The sequence below is a fragment of the Melospiza melodia genome, chromosome 1, assembly GCF_035770615.1.
Source record: "Melospiza melodia melodia isolate bMelMel2 chromosome 1, bMelMel2.pri, whole genome shotgun sequence".
Lineage (NCBI taxonomy): Eukaryota > Metazoa > Chordata > Aves > Passeriformes > Passerellidae > Melospiza > Melospiza melodia.
This window is the reverse complement of record NC_086194.1, coordinates 155,603,838-155,626,983: the sequence shown is the minus strand read 5'-3', so window position 1 is coordinate 155,626,983 and position 23,146 is coordinate 155,603,838. Positions and strand designations below refer to the sequence as shown.

Genomic DNA, 23,146 nt, shown 5'->3' with positions numbered 1-23,146 from the left:
GTGGGTGAAAAATATGGGAGGACTTTGGATTTTATGTGCTATTTCAAGATCGCCAGAAATTCTCAGTATAAATCAAATCAAATGAGTTGTAGTTTTCGAATGGGCTAAAGTAAACAGGAAAGATAAAGTTGTTAATCTGTAAAATTGCACAATATGCTTTGGCATCAAAATTGAAAAAATAACACATGTCCAGTTTTGAAACGGAGTGCTGTGATAGCTCTTGAGAAATTCAGAAAGACTTTTTTTTTTGTTTGTTGTTTGTAAGGATGGAGTAAAGCTGTTGAGCAGATCATAATACCTTAGTCTTAAAAGCTGACCTTGTTTTTAGTAACCGGTGTACCAAAATTACATACACATTTCTCTCTTGTATTTCCTAGCATCTGTGATGACATAAAGTTATGTTTATAAGCATAACAGTTAAAAAGCAAAGTAAAATATGAGAGGAAAGCTCAATAGAAGATGAATAGTAATAAGATTGGCAAACTTCGCTTTTCTCCTCAGGTTAGAATTGTGGAAACTGCTTCTTCTTAAATTTCAGTTCCCTTTTTTCCTCCATTCTTGGCAATATTTATTTTCCACTTCCAACTATCTTTGTACAGTGTTATCTTTTTAAAAAATGATCACTTTTCTTACTTAGTAGCTGAAAAGGTTTTGGGCATTAAAAAAAAAGAAAGAGAGGAAAAGAAGATGGATTTTGACTTCAAGATGCCAGTTACAAGGACAGTAAAAAATCAGTTAGTATTGAAAATCTGGTGGAAGACTGATATCTGTATGTCATTCCAGAATAAAATAAATCCCTGACTGAATGTCTTGTAAGAGGTTGCTGACAAAATTTTGTCATGGGATGGTGAATTAAATTGCATTGTTAAGGGAATAGCCATGGGAAAGAAAACTATTTGGAATCTTACTTCATAACATGATAAAAAGTCTTCTGCTAATGAACTGACAAAATTGGTAATTAAGTAGTGAAAGTTGGACCTTCAGATGGAAATAACAGTGGGTAAGGTAATATTTGGTGATAGGTACATTTGCTGTGTTAACATAGGAGACCTAATGTAGGAAAGAGTAGCTACAGCTATTCCTCAAAATGAGGTGTAATGAAGTATTTGGTAACAAGAACCAAACACAGTGAAGAACTGTTTTACAAAAATGTCCCATCAGAAATGGAGTAAAAATCTAAATGTTGGAATGTATTCAGAATATAACATATATGAGCTTACATGCTATTTTTATATTACTTACATAAGCGTATTTGTTACTGTTCTATGGAAAATGGTTTTGGGAATCTCCCAGATATTTTACAAATGAACTGTTGTGTTTCTTTGTTGTTTGTATTCAGTGTTTGATCAGGAAAATATAACTGATTGAGAAGAAAACTATCAGAGTAGTACAGCTTCTGTGCAAATAAAATGAAAAATGTTGTTAATTTTTAGCATTAAAAGAAAGTGAAGAGAGGCCTCTAGCAGAGGCACACAGAACCTTAAATATTAAATATAACTTTCAGCTCATGCTGTTAATCCTGTGTCATATAACTAAACAAAGAGGTATTAGAGAACACTTTGAAAAGTTGTGGAGGGTAGTCTATCAAGAAGTAATTCTTACACAGTTCAGTTGAGATTAACTGATGTATGATTCAAAATAAAGAACAAACAGACAAGGAGAAAATCCATTGCTAAGAAATAGGGATTTTAATAAAAATATCATAGAGATAGTATTTTAGTACATAAAGTAAATGTATTTTAAAATACTTTCAAAGAGCTAGTTAGTCTAAACTGCCCACTGTAGCTTTTTTTTTTTTTTTTTTTTTTACAGTTTGTTTATGTTTTGGTTGGTTTTTTTGAATATAACTGTCAGGGACAGTCTACTTTCAGAGTTGGTTACTGTTCTTGTCTCTTGTATAAATCTATCATGCTGGTTGCTTCAGTTTCAAAGCTTTAAAGGCTATAAGTAATCAAAATTGATTAAATAAATCTTTATTAGCAGAGACATATACTTTGGGCTGCTTTTCCTGCATGTTTGAACATTTTGTGTTTCAGTCCCTCCCATATAACAGAGGGAACTAAGAACATTTTCCCAGATGTTTAGTGACACTCCACAGCTTAAAAACTGGTGTTTCTAAAGGTTGATGTAGAAGATGTAGGAATAGACTAAAGAATAAAACAGACAATGTCATCATGCCACTGTTTCTGTGCACAGTGCATTCCTAGCTTGAATGAATGCTTTGTGTATTTTTTCAACTTCTTCTGTGTCCTGCCCCATCTTGAAAGCTGTACAGTACAACTGGGGAAGGCACAAGAAAGGACAGCAGGAGGAGGAGAGATTTGTAGGGATGAAGACTTAGGCAATGACTAAGCATTTCTAGTGCTCTTCAGGCTGAATGCCTGGGTGTTGACCATACTATGCAAGTGTATATTTTGTGAGTAAAAGATGCTGGAGATGCTTTTCTCTTGCTTATCTTTCTTCTAATATCTACCCTCACAAGTCCCTTGAAAACCAACCTGAATTAGGGAATGACTTTGACCTCCTTCAGTGGGAAGCTGGTCTTTTCTGTGCACTTTTTGTAGGCACCTGATTTCAAAGCAGTGTTGCTCACAAGAATAAGGTGTTAATAATTTTAAGTTTTATAACTTAGTCTTTAGCTTTTATCTAGAAAGGATGGTGACCTTCATGAAAGTGTGTTTTCATTCACTGTTGCTTTTGTAATGATGTGTTAAACTTACTATGCAAGATATTCTTGTGGTTCAGTATTGACCCTTGAGAAGTCAAACCTTGGGACCTTCTGGTACAACCTGTTTTTAATTAATTTTATTAATTAATTAATAATTTTTATTTATTAATAAAAACAGTGACCTGTTTTTTATTAATTTTCATATTCTCAACTTGCGATTTTTTATTGTAGTTAAATTTTGGAATTATATTAACTCAGACTAAAATTGGATTGGAAAATAATTAGCAGAAACAGGCAACTGTTTGTTTTAAGACGTGAGAATTATTCATCAACTTAGAGCCCTGGTAAGGATCAGGTTGAATTCTCCAGCACTGTAGAGACTGAAGGGCTATTTTTGAAAAAGCAAGCGCCAGTGCTTGGCTGAATGCTCTCAGGTAGCAGTAGGGAAGATTAGTGCAGTCTGTGACTGGAAGTAGGACAGACATGTTTTAGTGTTTTAACACTGCTGAGATTGACAGCTGGAAAGAGCCTTGCATAGCACTTTTAAAAAATCAAATATTCAGAGAAAAGAGAGTGAGAACATGCAGTGAATTCTACTTATACCTCTTTGAGCTATTTTTTGAGATAAAGTTACTGGTGAGAGGTGGATCACATCAAATGTCTTACTGACAAAAATTGCGCAAAACCCTTTCTGCCACTTTCTCATAACACTGAGTAGGCTTCTCTTCCCCTCTTTGAATTATTGCTTTTTTGTGACTTATCAAAACAATGGGGAGGCTGGGAAACTATTTTGTGGATCAGTAATAATGTATTTCCCATTATTGGTATTCCTTAGTCACCTTTTTCATATCCCATAAAAACATAGTGGGGGGGATGTAAGAGTAACAGCAGCACTCTTGGTTAATGTCTTAAAAGCTGTTCCATGTTTGCTAATTTTGCTATGGCTGCAGCAGAGATGTGTTTACACCAGTCAAAGCTATTGTAACTAATAAGGTGGTGCTGACAGACACAAATTCCTGCAAGTGGATTTTATAAGCTATCTGGGCACTCTTGGTATGTGCTCAGGCTCTCTGCCTGTTCAGAAGCTCATAGTTCTCCATTTTCCATATGGTGAAAATAGGTTACCTACATAGTTTAATATGGAAGTACCTATATGTAACTAGGGGCTAAAGTTTTCTGTTTGCAGTGTAGGTACACTAAAATCTGCCCATATTTTAACAATCTATCTTAATATATTGCTTTACATTGCTCTTGATGCAAGTCTGATGAGCAGTAATTTATACTAAGCATTAGGATTCTGCATAACAGAAGACAACCCAGAAGGCTTGTGTGGCTAGCATATATCGTGTTCTGACAGATATGAGAACTATTTAGCTAAATATTAGAATTAAGGAGAAAATATTCTTCCCTGATATCTTGACATATGTGTTGGCCTTTACCTACCATTGTTCTGTTCAAGAAACATGAAAGTTGTTTACTCTGTTTGTTTCACTGTGTGTGTATTTTTATCTGTAACACGCAGAGGAGGCATTGTGGTATTTTTCAATATTTGGCATTGTGGTAGGACCTAGAGGCATCATTGTGATTAAGATTTGCAAGCAATGCATGCTGTAAATATTTTGTGGTAAGTTGCTCTGTAGCAGTGGAACTAGGCTCCATACAGACTTTTCTTACAGTTACAATTCTTTGCTTCATGTGCTGTTCTAGACCCTTCTTACTTGTAATAAAAAAGGTACTGTGCACTGCTGCAGCTCAGACTGATTCAGAGCTTTCTGTGGTGTTTCTGCAGCTTTTGAGTCAGGCAGTGTAGAGAGCTTGAACTCACGCTGCAGCCTTTGCTCAGCAAGCACGTGGAATTGTGTCTCTTTCCTCTGCTAGGCTATTGAACTTTGTGAAACTCATGGGAACTTAGTGTTTCAGAAGATATTACTTCTCAGTTTATTTTAGCTGAATTTGGTGGTGAACAGATTCACTTAGAGGGATGGAGATGAAAGGAAGAGGGGGGAGAGGCAGGTGGACAGTATGAGTCATGCATGTGATGTTTGCTTGGGAAAACAAGGCTAAGAAGGTCCAAGTATAAGGCAGACCAGAACAGCCAGATGTGTGCAATGGAATCATAGTCATTTGTCTGGGCCTCTTGCATAACACTCAGAAATACAGTTTTTTGTAAACTTCTGTAATGGTACTATATTTTTTCTTAGACCCTTATATGAGGCTGGTAATACATTATGGATAATGCACAGATCAATTCTGAAGCATTCGTAGCAATGGTCAATGAACGTACTTGAAAAAAATGGAGAAAATGCTGTTTGTATATAGCTTGCTCTCTATATCAATAGCAGTAGATGAAGATTTGGTTTCTGAGATGGAGGGTTGGAAAATGCATACAACTTGGCTTAAGAAGGAGAGTTTATATTGTATATAAATATACAGTAATATTTATATCAGACCCAATGTGAAGAATGTTAGAATTTGTCCAAAGGAGGAGTAGAGGACATGATATGAGGGGCAGCTCAGGATACTGTGTTTGCTTGGCTTAGAGAAGATGAGACGTAGAGGTGACGTCATTGCTGTCTACAGCTCCCTTATGATGGGGAACAGATAAGGAGGGGCTGATCTTCTGGTGTGCGGTGATAGGAGGTGAGAGAGTTGCTTAAAACTGTTTTGGTTTGGTTGGTTAATCAGAAATTCTCTGCTGAATCATGGAATGGCGTATGTTGGAAAGGATCTCAAAAGTGGGGTCAAGCACTGGAACAACCTTACCAGGGAAGTGGGCATGTCCCCAAGCTGTCAGTTTGCAAGAATAAAATAGAGTACAATATTTCAATTAGCAGGAACCTACAGTGATCATCTAGTCCACCTGCCTGAGCAGTTCAGGGCTGACAGCAAGGTAAACTATGTTGTTAAGGGCACTGTCTGAATGTCTCTTAAGCACTGATGGGCCTGGGGCATAGACCATCTCTCTAAGAAACCTGTTACAGTGTTTAACCACCTTCTCAGTGAGGGAATACTTTCTAATGTCAGGTCTGAACTTCCCCTGACTCAATGTTGAACCATTTCTGCATGTCCTGTCACTAAACAGCCTGGACAGGAGATAGCACCTCCCTCCCCAGTTTTCAGCAGACTTGATACTGGTCCATTCAACTCCAGTATCTGGTTCATTGATATGAATATTGAACAGGACTGGCCCTGGAACTGAGCCTTGAGGAACAGCACTGGGACGGGTCACCAGTCCCATTTGGTACAAGCCTTTGAGCTCTGCCCTTCAGACAGTTCTTCACTGAGCATACCATGAACCTGCTCTTCCCAGTTGGGCAACTTGTCCTGAAGGATGTTGTGAGGAACAGTATCAAAAGCCTTGCTAAAATCCAGAACTGTATCTGCCACCTTCCCTTCATCCACAAGGTCAGAGACCGTATCCTAGAAGGATATAAAGCTAAACAGGATCATTTCATGATCACAGCTGCCAAGACAGCAAACTACTGTCACATCCCCCACGAGTTCTGTATTCACGAGTAGCAAGTCTGGGAGGGCATCTTTTCTAGCTGGCTCACTGAGTACCTGTGACAAGGAGTTACATCCTACAGACTTCAAGAATTTCCAATACTTCCTCATCACAGTGGTATGGTGCTCCTGATTGATATTAATTGAAATCTTTTATGAGGGCAAGGGCTACAAATTCATAGGTTTCCCCTAAATTGCCTTGAGAATAATTCATCAGTGATTATGTGCTGGCTGGGGTATCAGTGGTAGACACCCACTGCAACAACTCCTTTTCTTCCATACCCCTAATCCTCTCTCAGGGGCTCTCAATCGTATCATCACTAACTGGAAGGATGTGCAGTCAAACCCTTGCTCACAAACAGAGCAATTCCTCCACCTTGCCTGCCCTGCCTTTTGCTCCTGAACAGCCAGTAGCCCTCCTTCCCAGTGGTCCAGCCGTGAGACTCATCCCACCAAGTGTATCCCAACACCAATAATATCATAGCCCTGGGAACTGACCAATCCATCCTGTTCAGGAAGCATTTAGACAGTGCTCTGAGATGTTTTTGACTTTATATTAAAAGATGTTTAACTTTTATGTTGCACTGTGTGGAGTCAGGAGTTGGATAGGGTGATCCTTGGGGTTCTCTTCCATCTCAGAATGTCCTGTGTTTTAAGAAGAGTTACAGTTTGCTTTCCACTTCAGTTCTCTGTCGATCTGCTGCAGGGTTGGCAACTTGGAACTTAGTAACGAAATATTTACAGTGTATCAGGCACGTCGGAGTATCTCTGGAGAAGTTGTGTGTTTGCTGTCAGGGAAAACTAGTGCCTTGTCCTATTGTCAAGGCCTTGTAACTCTTGGAAGAGGAGAGTGCTGAAGCTGACATTCTACTTCTGTGAAAGCAGATCCTAAGGAAACCACTACTGTGTTTATATCACCAGTATGTACTGTGCCCTTGGTAAAAAGATGAGAAATTAAATGCTGCTATATCCCTGACTCTTCTGGCTGGTCTGAAGATTCACTCCCAAAAGTATGTTGATGAAAACAGAAAGCATGAGGATATTCTCACAGCTTTCTTCTCATTTGTTTTGTTGAAGTACTAATTAACAAGCTTTGGTCCTTTTCCAGATCTCTCAGCCTCAAGTAATTCTCTTTTTTTTAGGGTAATACTTGTAAAGTGTTCTTAGATAAAGGAGTGAGGGACATTGTAAGTTGAAGATGGTTTTGGTAGTATGTTTGTGTTTTGACTGGAGAAGCAAAACATTCTCTTGGCAGAAGATATCTGGGGGTCCTGGTGAACGTGAGGTTGAACATGATGCAGCAATATGCCATGGGGACAGAGGGTGACTGGTTCCTGGGCTGCATTAGACAAAGGATCTCAGTCTGGTTGAGGGAGGTGGTCCTTGCTTTTTATTCAGCACTGGTGATGAGGCAACATCTGGAGCGCTGTGCCCAGTACTGGGCTACTCAGTACAAAGGAGACATGGATGTGCTGGAGAGAGTTTAATTAAAGGCCATCAAGGTGATTGAGGCACTGGAGCACCTCTACTTAAAAAAAAAAAAAAAAGTTTCCAATATTCACCATTAGCATAGAATATGTCCTACAGTTACAAATGTTTTGAATAGTACATTTTACTATCCTTTCAGGGTTTCCAGATCTGTTTGTATAGGTGATATTTATGTGCCTGATGAAATAGTTATTTTTTTTTAGCATATGTATTTTAAACTCATCAGTACCTAAGGAATTGGAGTAAGTACTAAAGGGATCTGAAGGAATCTTATGATCTTGATAAGTAGCTAACTATTCTATTAAATAGTTTCAAGTTGTTAGCTTTGCATTTTTATAAACTATCCTAGATTTTTATTTAAGGTAGAGACCTACATTTCAGTCCCTCAGTATTCCTCTGACTCAAGTTTAGCAGTAGGTACCACAGAAAATAATTTGTTGCTCAACAAACTTTACTACAATCTTTACTACAATCCTGTCCTAGAAGTTCTGTCACTGTGTATTTCCATTGTCTGAGAAGTAAAATCACTACTCTTAGCATTATTTTAAATGATCAGGGAAAAACTGATTTCCATTTCTAGTGTCTTCTAAGCTGTTAAACAATGACACATGCTACTGTTTTACAAATGGTATCTCATAGGTGAGGAGGCTGTTCAGTACTACTCACAGCACCTTACAAATTTACTGGGTAATTATTAAACTTATCTATGCTTTATGATTCTGAATACCTTTTGTACCATCTTTTGCATTCAGTTTGAGCATAGAACTATTGCTTAAGTTGTTTTCACAAGGATTCTGAAAGTTAATAATCTTTCCTTCATTGAGCATACTGTCAAATAAGTTGGGACTTGTAATGTTTCAGGTTCTTCAGTTTCATGCATAATTTTAAGACATAGGTAGAAAACCTGATGGTAAGCATGCATGCTACTTTGTTGCATTCTGAAATATTTTTTATTTGTAACATATGGATTTCATGTGTACTTTTGTGTGGAATAATTAAAATATCTCCCAGAAAAATTTTAGATTATATAGGTATAAAATGCAAAGAAAAATATACATAGGACTGAAATTTAAAGGTAGCAAAGGTGAGAACAACAGAAAAATAAGAGGTTCAAAAAACAAGAAGTGTTTAAATTCATGCAGATAAAAAGGTATGGGAATTGGCTGCTTGGGGCAAAAACAGAATACCAGAAGATGTGGAAGGTGTTTTAGTCTGTGAAGAAAAAAAAGTAATACCCCAGTGTCATATAAACAGATCTACTAAGTTAAATTGAAAGAATTTCAGACATTCAGTGTAAGGCATCCAGATTAAAAATCAAAGGTTAGAGCTGTTTGTGTAACTTGGACTTTGTTTTTCTCTCATGTCTAGCAAGAGTCACACATGGAAGCACTGTTTACTGGGCTTTGCCTCTGAACCATTTCTTTCAGTGTATCTGTAAGAATGACAAAAAACCCACCTGCTGCTTAATGGTGCTTCATTACTCCATAGTTCTTGTTCAATTCATTTACTTAATTTCAATTAACTGAAGCTTGTCAAGGCTTTTATTTGACATTGAAAAAAAATCTCTTCAATGTTTTTGCAACTTCTAGTAATTTTAAGTGTGACTTATTGCCTGCTTAACTATTACAATATGTTCATTTAGAGCTTTATATACCCTTGTTAAAGTCTTTGCCAGCTAGAAAGATGTGTAACGTGAAATAATTAAAACAATAGCATAGCTAGGAAATATTTTCTTTTTCTTAAAGTTTGTTCTTGTGTTCAAACAATTTTGGCTCCTTAACAGGAGTGCAACAGAGTGCATATGTCAAAAAGTTCCTGTAAGTGGCTGAGGCATGTCAAGGTACCATTTTGCCAGCTTTATGAGTATTTTAAATTCTGGCATTCTTTTGAAAGGAATCAAACCAGCAAATATTTTCATTAAGTGTATAAGATATCCATGAATATAGCTTTTTACTGGAAGCTATAGGAGTAAGGCTGTTTCACAGGAGTATGGTTGTTTTTTCTTCCCCTGCCTTCCCCCATACACCAATTAATTGCTGATTAATTAAAGCTCATACCTTGGCCTACATGATGTCTTGTCTGTATCCCTAGTCCATTGCAACTAAACCAAAATTTGTATTGGGCTTTATATTCCTGTTTAACATACATTTGTTAGAAAAGAGAGTGGAACTGTAGACTTTCTAAATTGGCCTGAAATAGTAAATCATAGAGAAGGAGAACATCTCAAATGGAGGAGAGATGAAATTTTTGTGAAGAACAAATTAGTTTTGTATTCAACATGAAGCAAATGTTCAGTGGTTCTCAGAAGGCCCTGCTGGTGTTTGTGATAAGTATTTTCATTGCTTCTTAAAGTGGCATTTGGTTTGTGGTAAGGTTTGTGGCATTCGAGGAAAGAAAACTTAAAGTTCTCTATTTGCCTGTGTGTAATTATTACTGTAATTTTAACTTTTGATGATCAGAAATATCCATATAGGGAATGCCAAGTCTTTTTTTTTTTTTTTTTTTTTTTTTGTAAATGTTGCAGAGGGCAAGAAGAATTGTAGAAGTAACTTTACTGTCCTGCTCAGTGTAAGAAAGGCCAATGTATTTTTGGGTCTACAGATATTTCTCCAGATCTGTTTCAGGTCTGGTTTCTGTTTGTGCATCTCAAATTACTGAGGTGAATGTTTCCTGATGGCAAAGGGAGAAATCCTTAATTTTTAAAATGATAATAGAGTTACTGGTTCTCTCTGGAAGTAATACAGTTTTGGTTCTTTTTTAAAAAAAACCAGTTAATTAGACATGTGTTCAATTAGCTGTGACAAAACCATCAGCATTTTAAACGTTGATAAATAGTGAAATGGACTTTTCAATTAGAACTGTGTTGAATAAAAATTCTGGATTTTCAAAGCCTTAATGGAAAGAGATTGATTAAGAAACTTATTTGCATCTGACTTAAGAAAAGGCATTTTTTCTCTTTGTTTTCCTTCTTATTTTTACATCAGTAAACTTGCTTCTGATCCTATACTTGCTGATTTTCATCAGCCTGGTAATTCCTTTCCCTCACCTAGCCTTGTTTCTTTGGTGGAAGAAGGGGGCCTGGAGGCAGGACTAGAAGTGTGGATGATTTTCTGTGCTACCCAACAAAGTGGAACAGATGTCTTTTCCTGAAAGATGCTCACACAGGGTTGCTGTGTCACCCTGCATGCTCCACCATGGGCAGAGCTTCCCTAGAATCTTTCCTTCCCATACTTCACACTCAGAAGAGCTACAGTACAGAGATTCTGGCACCTACAGCCTTCAAAATCACTGTTCACTTCTCCAACCTTTAGCATCAATTGTTTATATTAATGAATTAAAGTAGAAAAAAATGTAACTGATTTCAGTGATGGGATTTTTCATATGTTATGAAGTGATATCACAGATAATTGGACCATGCTATCTTGGTACTTTTTTTTCTTATTCCTCGCTTGATTCTTGTGGTGTCATATGAGTAAGAAAGTAGTTTGCTCTCTTGGTGAGTGTGCCCTTTTACATCTGAGTGCCTTGATTCTTCATTAAATATCTCCTCAATTACTGGTTCAAATCATCAGGCAATTTATAAATGTGTGTTTGCTGCTCCAGTGATACTTCTTAACTTTCAGCTTTACAAGAAATACCTGCACTAGATGCAATCATTTTCAAATGAGTAATGCAATTTAAAATGTGCCTGCTTAAATTCTATGAATAAGTAATTATTCTACTGACTGAAAAATAAATAAATGAAATATTCACTGTAGTTGTTCCCTTTGATTTCTGATGTTTTAATAGCATTTTGAGATTTGGAGAGTATTGTTCACAGAAGTGTAAATTTTATAAATGTTGTTATTGTTAATGAGACTGACTTCCGTGAAACTGTTGATTCATATGAATTAGGAGATATTCATATGAATAAGGAGGTCCTTTAATTTTTTTAATAGACTTCTATGTTGTCCATGGAATGGTTTTGCTTGTGTCTTATTTTGTCTTAATCAATCTGTAGTTACCCAAAATAATATATGACAACTGAAGTAATATTAAAGTATCAGCTGTAGAAGTTAATAACTAGATTGTACTCTTCCAGTTGATGTAACAGTTATGTATGAGGAGGGTGGTTTAGAAAGAAGGGTTGTGATCACTGTGGTCTTCGTGGGGTTCTCCAGAGTCTCAGTGAATTTTTGTTGTCCTGTAATTTTGAGGCTGGGAGTGGTATTTGTATGTATTGATGAACAGTTCTGAAAAGTAAAGCTTCACATTCTTCAGATCAATGAAGTTTAACCTAGACTTTGAATAAAGAGGCGTAGCAAGTTCATATTTGGGAATGTGTGGTGATTGTAGCCATGTCAGAATTAATCCCCTTATTTTCAGGAAGATTATAACTACAAAGATGGTGACTTACATTGCTGTATGTAATCCTCTTTTTAAGATTATGTAAAGATAACCTCAAAGATTTTAACCCTTAATTGACATATTCAAGAGCCAAACTGGGCATTTATTTTGAGAGACAAGAAAAAAATGAGGAAAAAAAAATTTGTCCATGATGCAAGAAAACCGTAAATATTGCCCCTATGCCATAGTGTTCCCTTTTCCATTAGTGGTAAGGACTTGCATTATTTGAATTCTGACTTTTGAAATTGTTTAGTTAAAAATCCTCATCTTTCAGTGTTTCTTCACTATCTGTTTTTCTTTCTAATGGAGCCTTTTTTGTAAATTAGATCAAGAAAATACAGGTACTTTGCTTCTGACATTACCCTGAATGGGAAAATTGCTCAGTCCTCCTAATGAATATTTTCACTTTGCTTGGTCTAATTGGCATCCCATGCATTTCTGCAGATCAGACAATGTGTTTAGTTGAAATTTTGTTTATTTTTGGCCGTGCAGATATAATTTCTTCTGGCTCATCAAGATGGCAGGTTGCTAGTCCTTGAAACTTTCAGATTTTCAGTATTGGAAGAATCCCTACTAGAACTTCCAGAAATCTTCCTCAGGTTATAAAAGGTTTTTCCTCTAGTAAAGTAAAAAAAATGATGGTAGTCCCATCTTCATGTAAGTCTGTCAGTTCTTCTACTTATGGGACTTCTTTATTGTCCCTGCTTAGTTTCATTCAATATGTGCGTGGTATCTCTGCAGCAGCCTTGCTCCCTAGAAGCCCAAGATTTTTGGGAACATTTGTATCAACACTCTTTACTTCCAGTCTTTGTTAATTTTGGACTGCTCTTTCATGGTCTGTTATCCCAGGAGAGCTTTTCATGTCTTTTACTTGAGTATGACAATCCATACTAGTACCTTACAAATGTCAGTAATACTGTTTTTGTAACTGCAAACAGTTCCTGTGACAGAGTTCTTGTCTGCTGTCTCACCTCACCTCTGCTCCCTGCCATGTCTGCACCAGTAACTATTCTGTCAAAGGTTGAAGGGCCAAGTTTTGGATTATGCTTCTCTTTTTTAACTGTGCAGCAGCATTTTTCATATGTTCAGACCAGCCTTTAGGGACTAATAGATGTTCAAAGCTCTAGATAAAATAATTCATCTTGTACAATCTAGTTTGGCTGACTTTCCTTCTTGAAGGCTTTGTTTACCTGGAGTAAAAACATGTTTGGAAATTAGTATGACCCAGTGTGCATCAGGCAGTGAAGACTGGGTTTTTGTTTTTTTTTTTTTTAAATATTAACATTAGAGTGGCTTTTTGGATCTTGAATGAAAATGACAAACATTGTCATGTGAGCAGGCTGTCTCCTGAAAGAATCAACCTTCATCTGAGCTGATTAGGCAATAACCTGTTAATTTAAAAATGTCAGTAACTGAGTTAGTGATGAAAATAACTGATGACTAAAGCCTTAAATAAATTAAATGTTTCCTTTCTCTTAGTTCCCAACCCGTTCTTGATTTCTAATCAGTTAGGAAAGGATGAGTGGGCTGCAGCTGTTAGAATCTTTGGAACCTGATGGAAACTGTTAGAATCTTTGAAACATGGTGAAAACAGAATCAGTCAGTTCAACTAATTTGCTCTGTTCAGTAAAGCCCTTTTCAATATAAACCATGACGCAAAACATTATGTATTGTTGTTAAAAACCTATGATTATTTTTAAAAGTTTAAATGCTTTTAAAAAAACTTTCCTATATTTTAGTGTGTTTTCCTAAATAGTATTTGACATGCATGTCAGTATTTCGTTTACAGCATAGCGAAAATGTGGAACTATAATCATTGCTTAGGTGTAAATGCACCTTAGTGTACCTTATTGGCAAGAATATAGAATAGATTTCTGTTACAGAAGGATGTTAATTCAGCAGGGTCAGAGCAGAACATTGGGGGACTGTTGTTGTGGGTTGCAGTCATGCCCCTCAGACGACCACAAGCCTAACTTTGTTTCATCTCCATCAGCTATTGAGATCTCCCTCACAGTGCAATGATTTCTCCCAGGTGTCGTGGTCATTTTTTCTTTCAAGAGGAATGATGCAAAGCTAAGTGTAGTGAATTCTTGCTCCCCTGTTATCAGAAGATTGACAAACGTGTTTGCCAAATGCAGTTAACAGCTTAGTAGCTTGCAGAGCCAGAAACTCAGGTTTGGGCAAGTGGTATTGCAGATAAATCAGCACATGAAGTTTGAGGAGATTATACAATGAACTGTCTACTCGAGAATTCTGACACTATTTATTTATTTATTTCTATATTTATTTTGTTTCGCACATCCTTGGTGTAAAGGTAAAAAAAGGACAAAACTCATCCAACCAACCAAATGAAAACCAACCCCCCACCCCAGCATTTTAGATCTACATAGGTTAAACAGTTGAAGGAAAGAAATAATCATAATTTGTCAATTACAGAAGTATGCCTAAACTAGTTTTTTAATGTGTGTTTAGAACTAGATTGCAGATCTTGGTTCCTTGGGAAGAATTTGAGTTTATTTGAGTTTTTTGAATTTGTTGCTTTTATGATGTTTTCCATATCAGCGGCCTCCAAAATCAGGTGTAGACGACCATCCAGTGGAATGTGTGAAGAAAATCTAGGACTTAATTTCTTGCTTATTTTTCAGTTAAAATATAAGCTTTATTTAATATTGATACTGGCACCCTCTGTAGGTCTGTATGTTGCATGGTCTGTGTCACGTTTGGTTCATGAGGTGTCCCGAAGACAGATTTAGTATTGCACAGTATGATGGGGTCACAGTAACACCTTCATTTGTTCATTCACTTCCAGTGTATTGTGATGGAGGCAGTTTACTTGGGCCCGGTTAGGAGGATTTGTGGATTATAATATTTAGTTTTTACCAAGTTTTTACAAGCAAACCCTCACAAAATAGGCAAGTAGCTTAAAAAAAAATCCTGCAAAGAGACCACGGATTGAAGATAATACTAATAATATGAATAATAAGAACACGGCAGAGCTGATGCTTCTTCTACTTCTAGCTTGAGCTCTTGGTCAGGTGTATTAAGAGATAAAACCATTGGCAATTAGAGGTGACAGGAAGTCAGCCAAAACAATTTGGTTTATCAAGAATGGTATTTCAAATACGGATGTACATCCGCTACTGGAAATGATGAACATTGTTTCTTGAGGTATCAGCTGATGATAGTATGAAGCCATCACAATTAGCAAGGCATTTAAAAACTAAGCACCCAAAACATGAAGACAAGCGTACAAGCATCTGCAGGTTTTTTTCAGCAATGTTGAAGTCATGATGAACTCAATCCAAGATTTTACAAGATTTCACTACACTTAGTGATAGGTCATTAGAAGCCTCTTTTGAGATTTCTCAGTAGCAGAAGACACAGATTCTGTTGGGGAAGCATTTCCTCTTTCTGTGGTACTATAAATGTCTGAAATAATACATGGTAAACAATGTGGTGACAAACTAAAACACATTATTTTGTCAGCAGATACTGTTGGAAGATGTCTGGAAAACATTGCCAAAGTTCTGAAGAAACAAATATCAGAAAAAATTACACAGTGGGAGAGGCTTGCTGTACTGACACTTGGATGAAAGTATAGGTGTTTGTGGTGTGGCTCGACTTATGGTGATTGCTAGATTCTGGGTCTATAATGAAATTCACAAAGAACTAAGTCATTAGGGAAAGATGTACCAGACAAGAGACATTCTTAAGCATAAATTGTAAACAGTGTCTTCTTAAATAACCACATTTTTTTTTTAAATGGAAAAACTACAAAAGTAACCACAGATGGAGTGGCTGATTTGACCAAAGTAAAAAAGGTTCTTGGCTAAGGTTACAGGTTGGACACAGCTTGCAGAATTCATTCACTGCAACATGCATAGGCAAGCAACAAGAAAGTTGGAGCCATAAGTGCACAAAGTGCTGCAGGATGTCATTATTGTGGTTCATTGTATGAAAACAAAACCTTTAAATAGTTCAGTATCTAACATAATCTGTAATGACACTGGGTGTGACCAGGAAGATCTTGTGTGCTGTGCAGAGGATCACTAGTTATCATGGCAAAGTGCTTAGAAGAGTTGTAAAACTTGAAGATTAATTACCTGTTTTATCTCACAGAAAAAAACAAGTGTTACGAATTTCCTGACCTGTTTTGTGATAACAGTCAGCAGTATGCTGACTATCAGTTATTTAAAAAGAAAAAAGACAATTAAGATACCTCACTTGAAGGTCAAGATGGAATTTTAACAAGTGAGAAACCTATTGTTTTTTGAAATAAACTGATGCTATTGAGAAAGTATTTTGAAAATGGATGTTTTGAAATGTTTCCTAGTGTGATTTTTGTTGCCAGAAAAGATGTGTCATCTGTAAAACCTTCTGTATTTGTAGACTTAAACTTGGAAGCAGAATTTCCTTATCTGCTTAAAAGTCCTCCCAGTTAAGAGTTTCAGAATCTGAATTTTTTTATAGAAGTATAAAAATGTGCCTTCCATTGGTTTTCAATAACAAGTGATTGATATCAGGGAAGATGGAAAATTATGGCCATATTTCAAGAAAAACCTTTGCATAATTAGTGGATGAAGATGCAAAATGACTGTCATGATTTACAAAGTGTAGCCAGTGATGCACTTTGATTTGGATGTACGTATCTCTGTAAAATGTGTTTTCCGGCTATGACAGCCAATAAACTGAATAGGCCTTCAAATCACTGTATTACAAAGTGATAAGTCAGCATTTTAAAAAATGCTGAAGCATATTCAATCACAAGGCTCTTACAAAAAAATCCCCACTTTTTTTGGTAAGAGCATAATGGTTTTTTACCATTAAAATATTTAAAAATACTGTTTATTTCATCTTCATTTCATCCTTTTAAATTTCTGGTTTTGTACATTGTAATATATACAGAGTGTATTAGTAAAATGGTACATACATTTAATTTAGAACTAACTACACATGTACTGGGGGAATGTACTCAAAGTTTTCATACTTCTAGAAGTGCATGATCAAGAAGGTTTGGTGACAACTCTTCCCATATTGTTAATTGAAACCAGTTGTATTCACCAAAGCAATTATGTGGAAGTTCATCCAGATCAGGGAAAATCTATTTTACACATATATATTCTTTTCGTGTGAAGAGTAGTTGTCTGATAGAAACAGAATGTTTTACTCCTGGATGTGTTTCAGGTGTAGTAGCTCAGGAGGACAGGAGTGATGCTGTTTGCATGGGTACGTGCTGGGATGCCCCAGCTGGGATCTGACACACTCAGTTTTAGTTGCTGAGTGGTGAGTTTGGTGTCCTTGTGAAGCGCTTCCTGTCTCAATAGATGAGGGAAGTGATTTGTGGGTGGACAAATCACCCACAGTGATTTGCAGTGGGGCAGGAAGCTGGTGGCAAATCTAGGGATAGAATGCAAACGTTTGTCTGAATTGCTGTCATTACTGAGTCTATTGTTCTGGTGACAGCATGATTTTCGAGCATGTAAACATTTCAAACATTTTGTTCTTTTGAAATTGTTGGTGCTCAGCTTATCTGAAATCAGACCATAAGTATGTTTTCTAGAGAGAGAATTATTGATATATCACAGCTGAATTTCTATTCTTGCCTTACACAGTTGTTCTAAGCTATGTAAATATATATGTTACTGAAGTGTCTTGGCATCCTTAGAGGTGTAACGTGGGACAAATTTCCAAAGTGATTGCTTTTTTTAGCTGCTGTTATAAAATAATGTGTTCTGCTGTACCTAAATAATACTTGGTAACTTCTTGATTAGTTGAACATTTTATTTTTATTTAATAGCTGTAGCTGACATGCAGAGATAAGTACTTTTTAATAAGCTATCTTGTTTGCTTTTTTTAGGCTGAAGCCTAAACCTCTGACATGGCCACAGCCTCACCAAGATCTGATACAAGTCACAACTGTAATGGAAGATTACAGATGCAAGTAACAGGCAAGTAGTGATTTGTGTCATAGAGATTTTTACAGGAAATCATATGTATTCTACAAAAGCATTCCTGGAAGTGAGTGTAAAAATGAACTAGTTAATATCTTAATTAATGATATGAATGTTACAGTTAGTAATGTGACTATAATATATGTAGGTGATTTGAGGCTAAATAGAGATTATACAGTGAGTTGCATGATAGAGTTTAATAAATCTTCAAAATAAAAAAAAAGGTATTTTGTACAACAGTACAGACAATTGCAAGAAATTTTGCTTGGGAACAAGTGGTAAATGACTTGTATCCTGAAGAGGGAACACAGATTACTGAAATTCTAGGAAAAAGGTCGGTGGTTGTAGTGAACCCCAAGCTGAAAATAGGTACAATGTTTTAGTGAAGGTGGAGAACTGGAGGAGATCACAAAATTTGCTAGCCCTTCAGAAGATTAAGTTCTTTCATTAAATATCAGGTAAATATTTGTTGAATATAATATCCTTAGGGCTACTGGTTAGACTTAACAGACCTATGGAATAACTTAGGTTGGAAAGGGCCTTTGGTGATTCCCTAGTCTGGTCTTCTGATGAAGGCAGGGCTACCTTTGAAGTTGGATCAGGTTGCTCATTATGTTGTGCAGCTGAATTTTCAGTATCTCAAAGTCTGTAGATTACCAGCTTTACTTGTGATAAGCCATGTCAATTTGAATGTGTTTCATTCTATCCAGTTACAATTTGCTGTGAAGTCTCTTTTTTTCCTTTTGCTCTGCTGGTGCTCATAGTTTGAGGCAGAAATAAGCCATCCCAGTATCCGTGGAAATTTCTGGAAAACAGTCTTGGAACTTTCTGATTGTGCTGGGGACGCTTTTTCAATAGTTGTTGAACAGACCAAGTATGCATTTTGCTACTGATGGACAAGGACTGGTCAATGATGTGACAATTGTTGTCAGTCTGAGCTACTCTGTCTGTGGGATGGCAGAACAGGACTGGGGTTTCTTGGTAGTCTGAAGATAAGCAAAAGTGCATCTAAATAAGCAATAGCTAATAGTGACAGTGTTACCACAGTTTAAAGTAAAAATGTTACCAGCACATAGGTAAGATACTGTACATAAATACACCTACCATAAATATATAGATGTGTGTTTATGTGTATAAGTATTATTTTACCATTGATAACTAACTTGAGCTTTCCAGGGATTTTGAGAAATCTGGGAATGCTGAAGTAAAAATGGATGCTGAAGTAATAATGGAAGTAAAAATAGGAATATATTAAAGCTATCCTGAAAAAAAACTTGGGAAAAACATGAGTAAGATACCACATCTTAATAAAGGCTGCATCTAAAGAAAGGTGCATCTTGCTAGATGATCCAAAGATGGCCAGGTTATCTGAGCAAGAGTTGAAGAGTCCCCCAAATGGATATTATATGAAATTAGATGAGAGAGGAGCCTCAAAAATTATTAACCTTATGTAAGGAGCACATTACTCAATAATGTGATGAATCATCAAAACTGGCAATGACTAATAGCAGAGATGGAGCTGCCTGTAGATTGAATGTATATATGTAACTGTAAACTGACTTACACAAATGACCCTTAATTTCAGATCTGTGTCTACAGAAATGTTTTTTTTTTTCCCTGTGCTAAGCTCCTCCTTATGTAAATAGTCTTGTATTTTTCTGGTATTGGGACTGCTTTTGACTCCAAGAAATCTGGGTCAGGGCTCAAATGGGAAGGAGTCTTTACAACATTTGTGGTTAGTTTTCTGAAGGTTTAGTTCTCTAAACCTAGTCTTTATTGCAGGATCACAGGAATGAATGCCAGTGGCATTCTGAGTAGTAGGAGGCAGAGGAGTGTGGGACTGTAGTATTGCTGACCTACACTGCATAATTATGTGCAGTTTTGTTTGTGCTGCTGTAGAAGCTATAATTATTTCAAGAACTATACTTAAAAAGCACTTTTATAAAGGCAGCAAGTATCATAGACTCATTTTGCAGACAAAGAATTTGTATGGAGTGGTGACTTGTTTGAGTTTGGACAGATACAACATGTTGTAGGCATGCTTTGCCATCAGTATTTGTTCAAATATTCTTGGTGAGATCTTGTCTTGTTCTTTTGGAGGTATTGCTGGTATTATTACTTATTCATAGTTTTTTTAAGAAGATGTCCTAACCAAAAGATGATCATGGTCTCCTTTTATGTTTTGGGACTCAAAAATTACTAACAACATGTAATCAGACAAAAAAAGGGGAAATTAGGAGGAAGCTTGAATATAATTATTAAATAACTGTGTTTTAATAAATGTTGTATTTTCCTTTGGAAAGTAAATTCTGGAGGAAAATGTGGAAGAAGTAGAGGTTGTCAAAGCTTAAAAACATCATGATTTGAGATGAAAAAATATGACTTGTGTGTGGAATTGCAATTTTAGTTGACTACAATCCAGCTTTCATCAGCTGGATGAAAGCCTTTTATAACCCATGATGCATTACTAAGGCTGGGCTTTTCAAATGTGAGGAAGTTAAGTTTGCACCTTTTATTTGAAACAAGTAAATGTCCATGGCTAATTCCTTTAGAACCTTGGATGATTGCATCCCACTAACTTTTAAGTGACTAATGTTTTTGTCTCAGAATACTGCAATTCAGAAATACGTCTCCCTTTCAGTTCAGTAAAATTCCACATTGAGTTAGCAAGTACCATAAAGGACAGGAAGGGGAAAGAATTATTTTCAAATGGCTGAAGATACTCAGCCTTGTTTTAGTTTGCAAGTGGAGTAAACAAGAACCACACTGAAGCAAGGGAGGAATTAGAGAGAAGGCAGAGCCAGCAGGTAAATATAGTTGAGAGTCCATTCTTGTGGTCTTTTCAAGACACCAGCTACCTGAAATAGAATTTAAAATCTTGGCAATTGGGCTGCTGTTGGTTTTTATAGTGACTTCCTCAACTGGGCATGGAAGAGGATTTATGTTGAGGAGCACAGAGGAACTGACCACTGATTTGGACGGGAAGGTAGCTTCTTTGGTCAGTGGTGTTTCTTAATTTTTGAATATTTACCTGAAACCTTTGAGTTCATCTGCAAAGCTGTTTAAATAGATGAAAGCTAAGAGTAGCTTTCTTAATTGTTACCAACTGATGTGTAAACCCAGAAATTCAACCATGCAGTAATACAGGCAAAGAAATGAAGCTCTCTATACAGGCTTTCCTATACAGGGACATTTTGAAATAGGTGTGAACTGCATCGACTTTCATAACAAAATATAACTAAAAAATAGTCTGTCTCATTATCCCTCAGATGCATCATCAGATATATTTAGGCATTTTTCACTGAAGGGAAGAATAGGGAGAACAATGAGAAAATAACCTATGTTATTTCCAGTGTTTATCCCTAAAATAATTGTGCTGTCTGTACAACCAGTCCTGCCAGTGTGTGGTGAAAAGAGTATGTGACACTTGGTTTCAACTATCTGACAAAGTAGCTTTTGAAAATAAAAGCTACTAATAAAATAAAATGGTAATTTTTGCATTGACTTCTTTCTGTTCAACAGAAGTGTTGTAGGTGAAGAAAAACATTGCCTTGCAAAGTATTTCATACAGTGTGTAGGCAGGGCATTTTCTGTTTTTCGGCTACAGTATGCTGTTAGAGATAAAGCAATGTATTTTATTAGTTTCTAGTGCCAAACTGAAACGGAAAAAGAATTGGTTTGGAACAACTTTCTACACGGAATTAACCGCAGATGGAGAAATTAAGAAAACAGCAAAATCAAGTAGTTCTTCAAATCCCAAATGGGATGAGCAGCTGACAGTGTAAGTAGATTTTTTGGTTGTTTGATACTATTTATTAGACAGACATTGCAGGCAAATATTTACTAAGCTTGGCTGCCTACATAGTTTGCTCTGGCTGTTGATGTTTAAATGCAGACGTAAGTTGGTATTTATCTCAAATTTTTTTTTTCCTGAATCCTTACAATGTTTTGAGAATATTTTTTTTCCTGAATGTGTTACTTGCATACAGTGGCACTACATGATATAGTCTTGATATTTGTCAGCACTGTGTTCAGCATACATTGCTAGAAAGACTTACTAATTGTAACCATGTCATTCTCAACATTAGAAGGAAAAGTCTCAACTGGGTAAGTAGTAGTTGTTAGGAAGCACACTTCTTCCTTTGAATTTCCCAGTGAAGGGATGTGCACACAAAAACTGCAGTTACCTCACACGTTTCCCTGATATTTGACTGTTTTAATCTTCTTGTGGTTTAGTTTGGTTTAACTATGCTAGGGATGTAGATATGCCTGAATAGAACTCCATGAAGAGCTGGCAGTCTTGCTCTTGGTTAGAATGCTTTATTCACAAGCAAGATTATATTGGTTCAGACTTGGGTCTGGGAACACCATAGCTCCTATCAAGTGGTGTTGAGCCTGGGCCAGTACATTTCACAGCATCTGACATGTCTGTGTGCAATAGCCAGCTTTGTTAGCAGTAGGAGCCATGGTAGATTCCAGTAAGTGCTGGAGAGTGAGGAGTGGTACATCTTTAGGGAACTCTGCTTGGGAGCACTTACTTACTCCAGACCTGCTCAGAAGCAAGTAGGTATTCCTGTGCCTTAGTTCTTGGTATTTAGGTTTAGTAAACTTATTAGCCTTTGTGGTGTTGCAAAAGAGAATAACATCGTCTTGGACCTGAGGATGATTTCTGGGATCAAGAACTAGAACAATTGCAGAGCTATCAGTATACTCACAGGGAGCTGAGTTTCTCTTGAGGAGCCAGGTTTGCTTTGGCAGGATTTGGTGATCTGATAGAAATTAGTTAAATTGCAATGCATGGTAATGGCAGACTCATTTCATGAGTATTGCTTACTCAGGGTCTTACCCTTATATGTATTTTTAAGGTATTCTGGCCCCCTCTTCCTCTGGCTATTGGAATAGTATTTGAGGTTAAGTGACCTCTCTGGCTTACCAAATTCCCCTCACTTCTATGAGTGAGCTATATGTTTGTGTGTGTAGGTGTTGGAGATTTTTTCTTTTACTTTGTTGAGCTGCTTTTTTACTAAGACCTCCCTTAGAAGGCAGCCTATTCAAAATGCAAAAATATATTTGCTTGTATTTCAGCAAAAAATCTCCAGCTTGTCCAACATGTTCAAATGACTGTAGAATTAGTCCTGTTGTTGGGAGA

The 23,146-nt window shown here is 36.6% G+C and overlaps 1 protein-coding gene across 3 annotated transcripts in view; it reads left to right on the top strand.

Moving 5' to 3' along the window:
• Positions 1–23,146, top strand: part of WWP1 (WW domain containing E3 ubiquitin protein ligase 1) — a 58,922-nt gene that overhangs the window by 4,879 nt on the left and 30,897 nt on the right. For all 3 annotated transcript variants that reach the window (XM_063172853.1, XM_063172834.1, XM_063172843.1), the window contains exons 2-3: positions 17,904–17,994; positions 21,640–21,778. In XM_063172853.1, coding sequence (XP_063028923.1) covers positions 17,925–17,994; positions 21,640–21,778 — 209 coding nt within the window. In that variant the 5' untranslated portion in view covers positions 17,904–17,924. The remainder of the gene's footprint in view (positions 1–17,903; positions 17,995–21,639; positions 21,779–23,146) is intronic.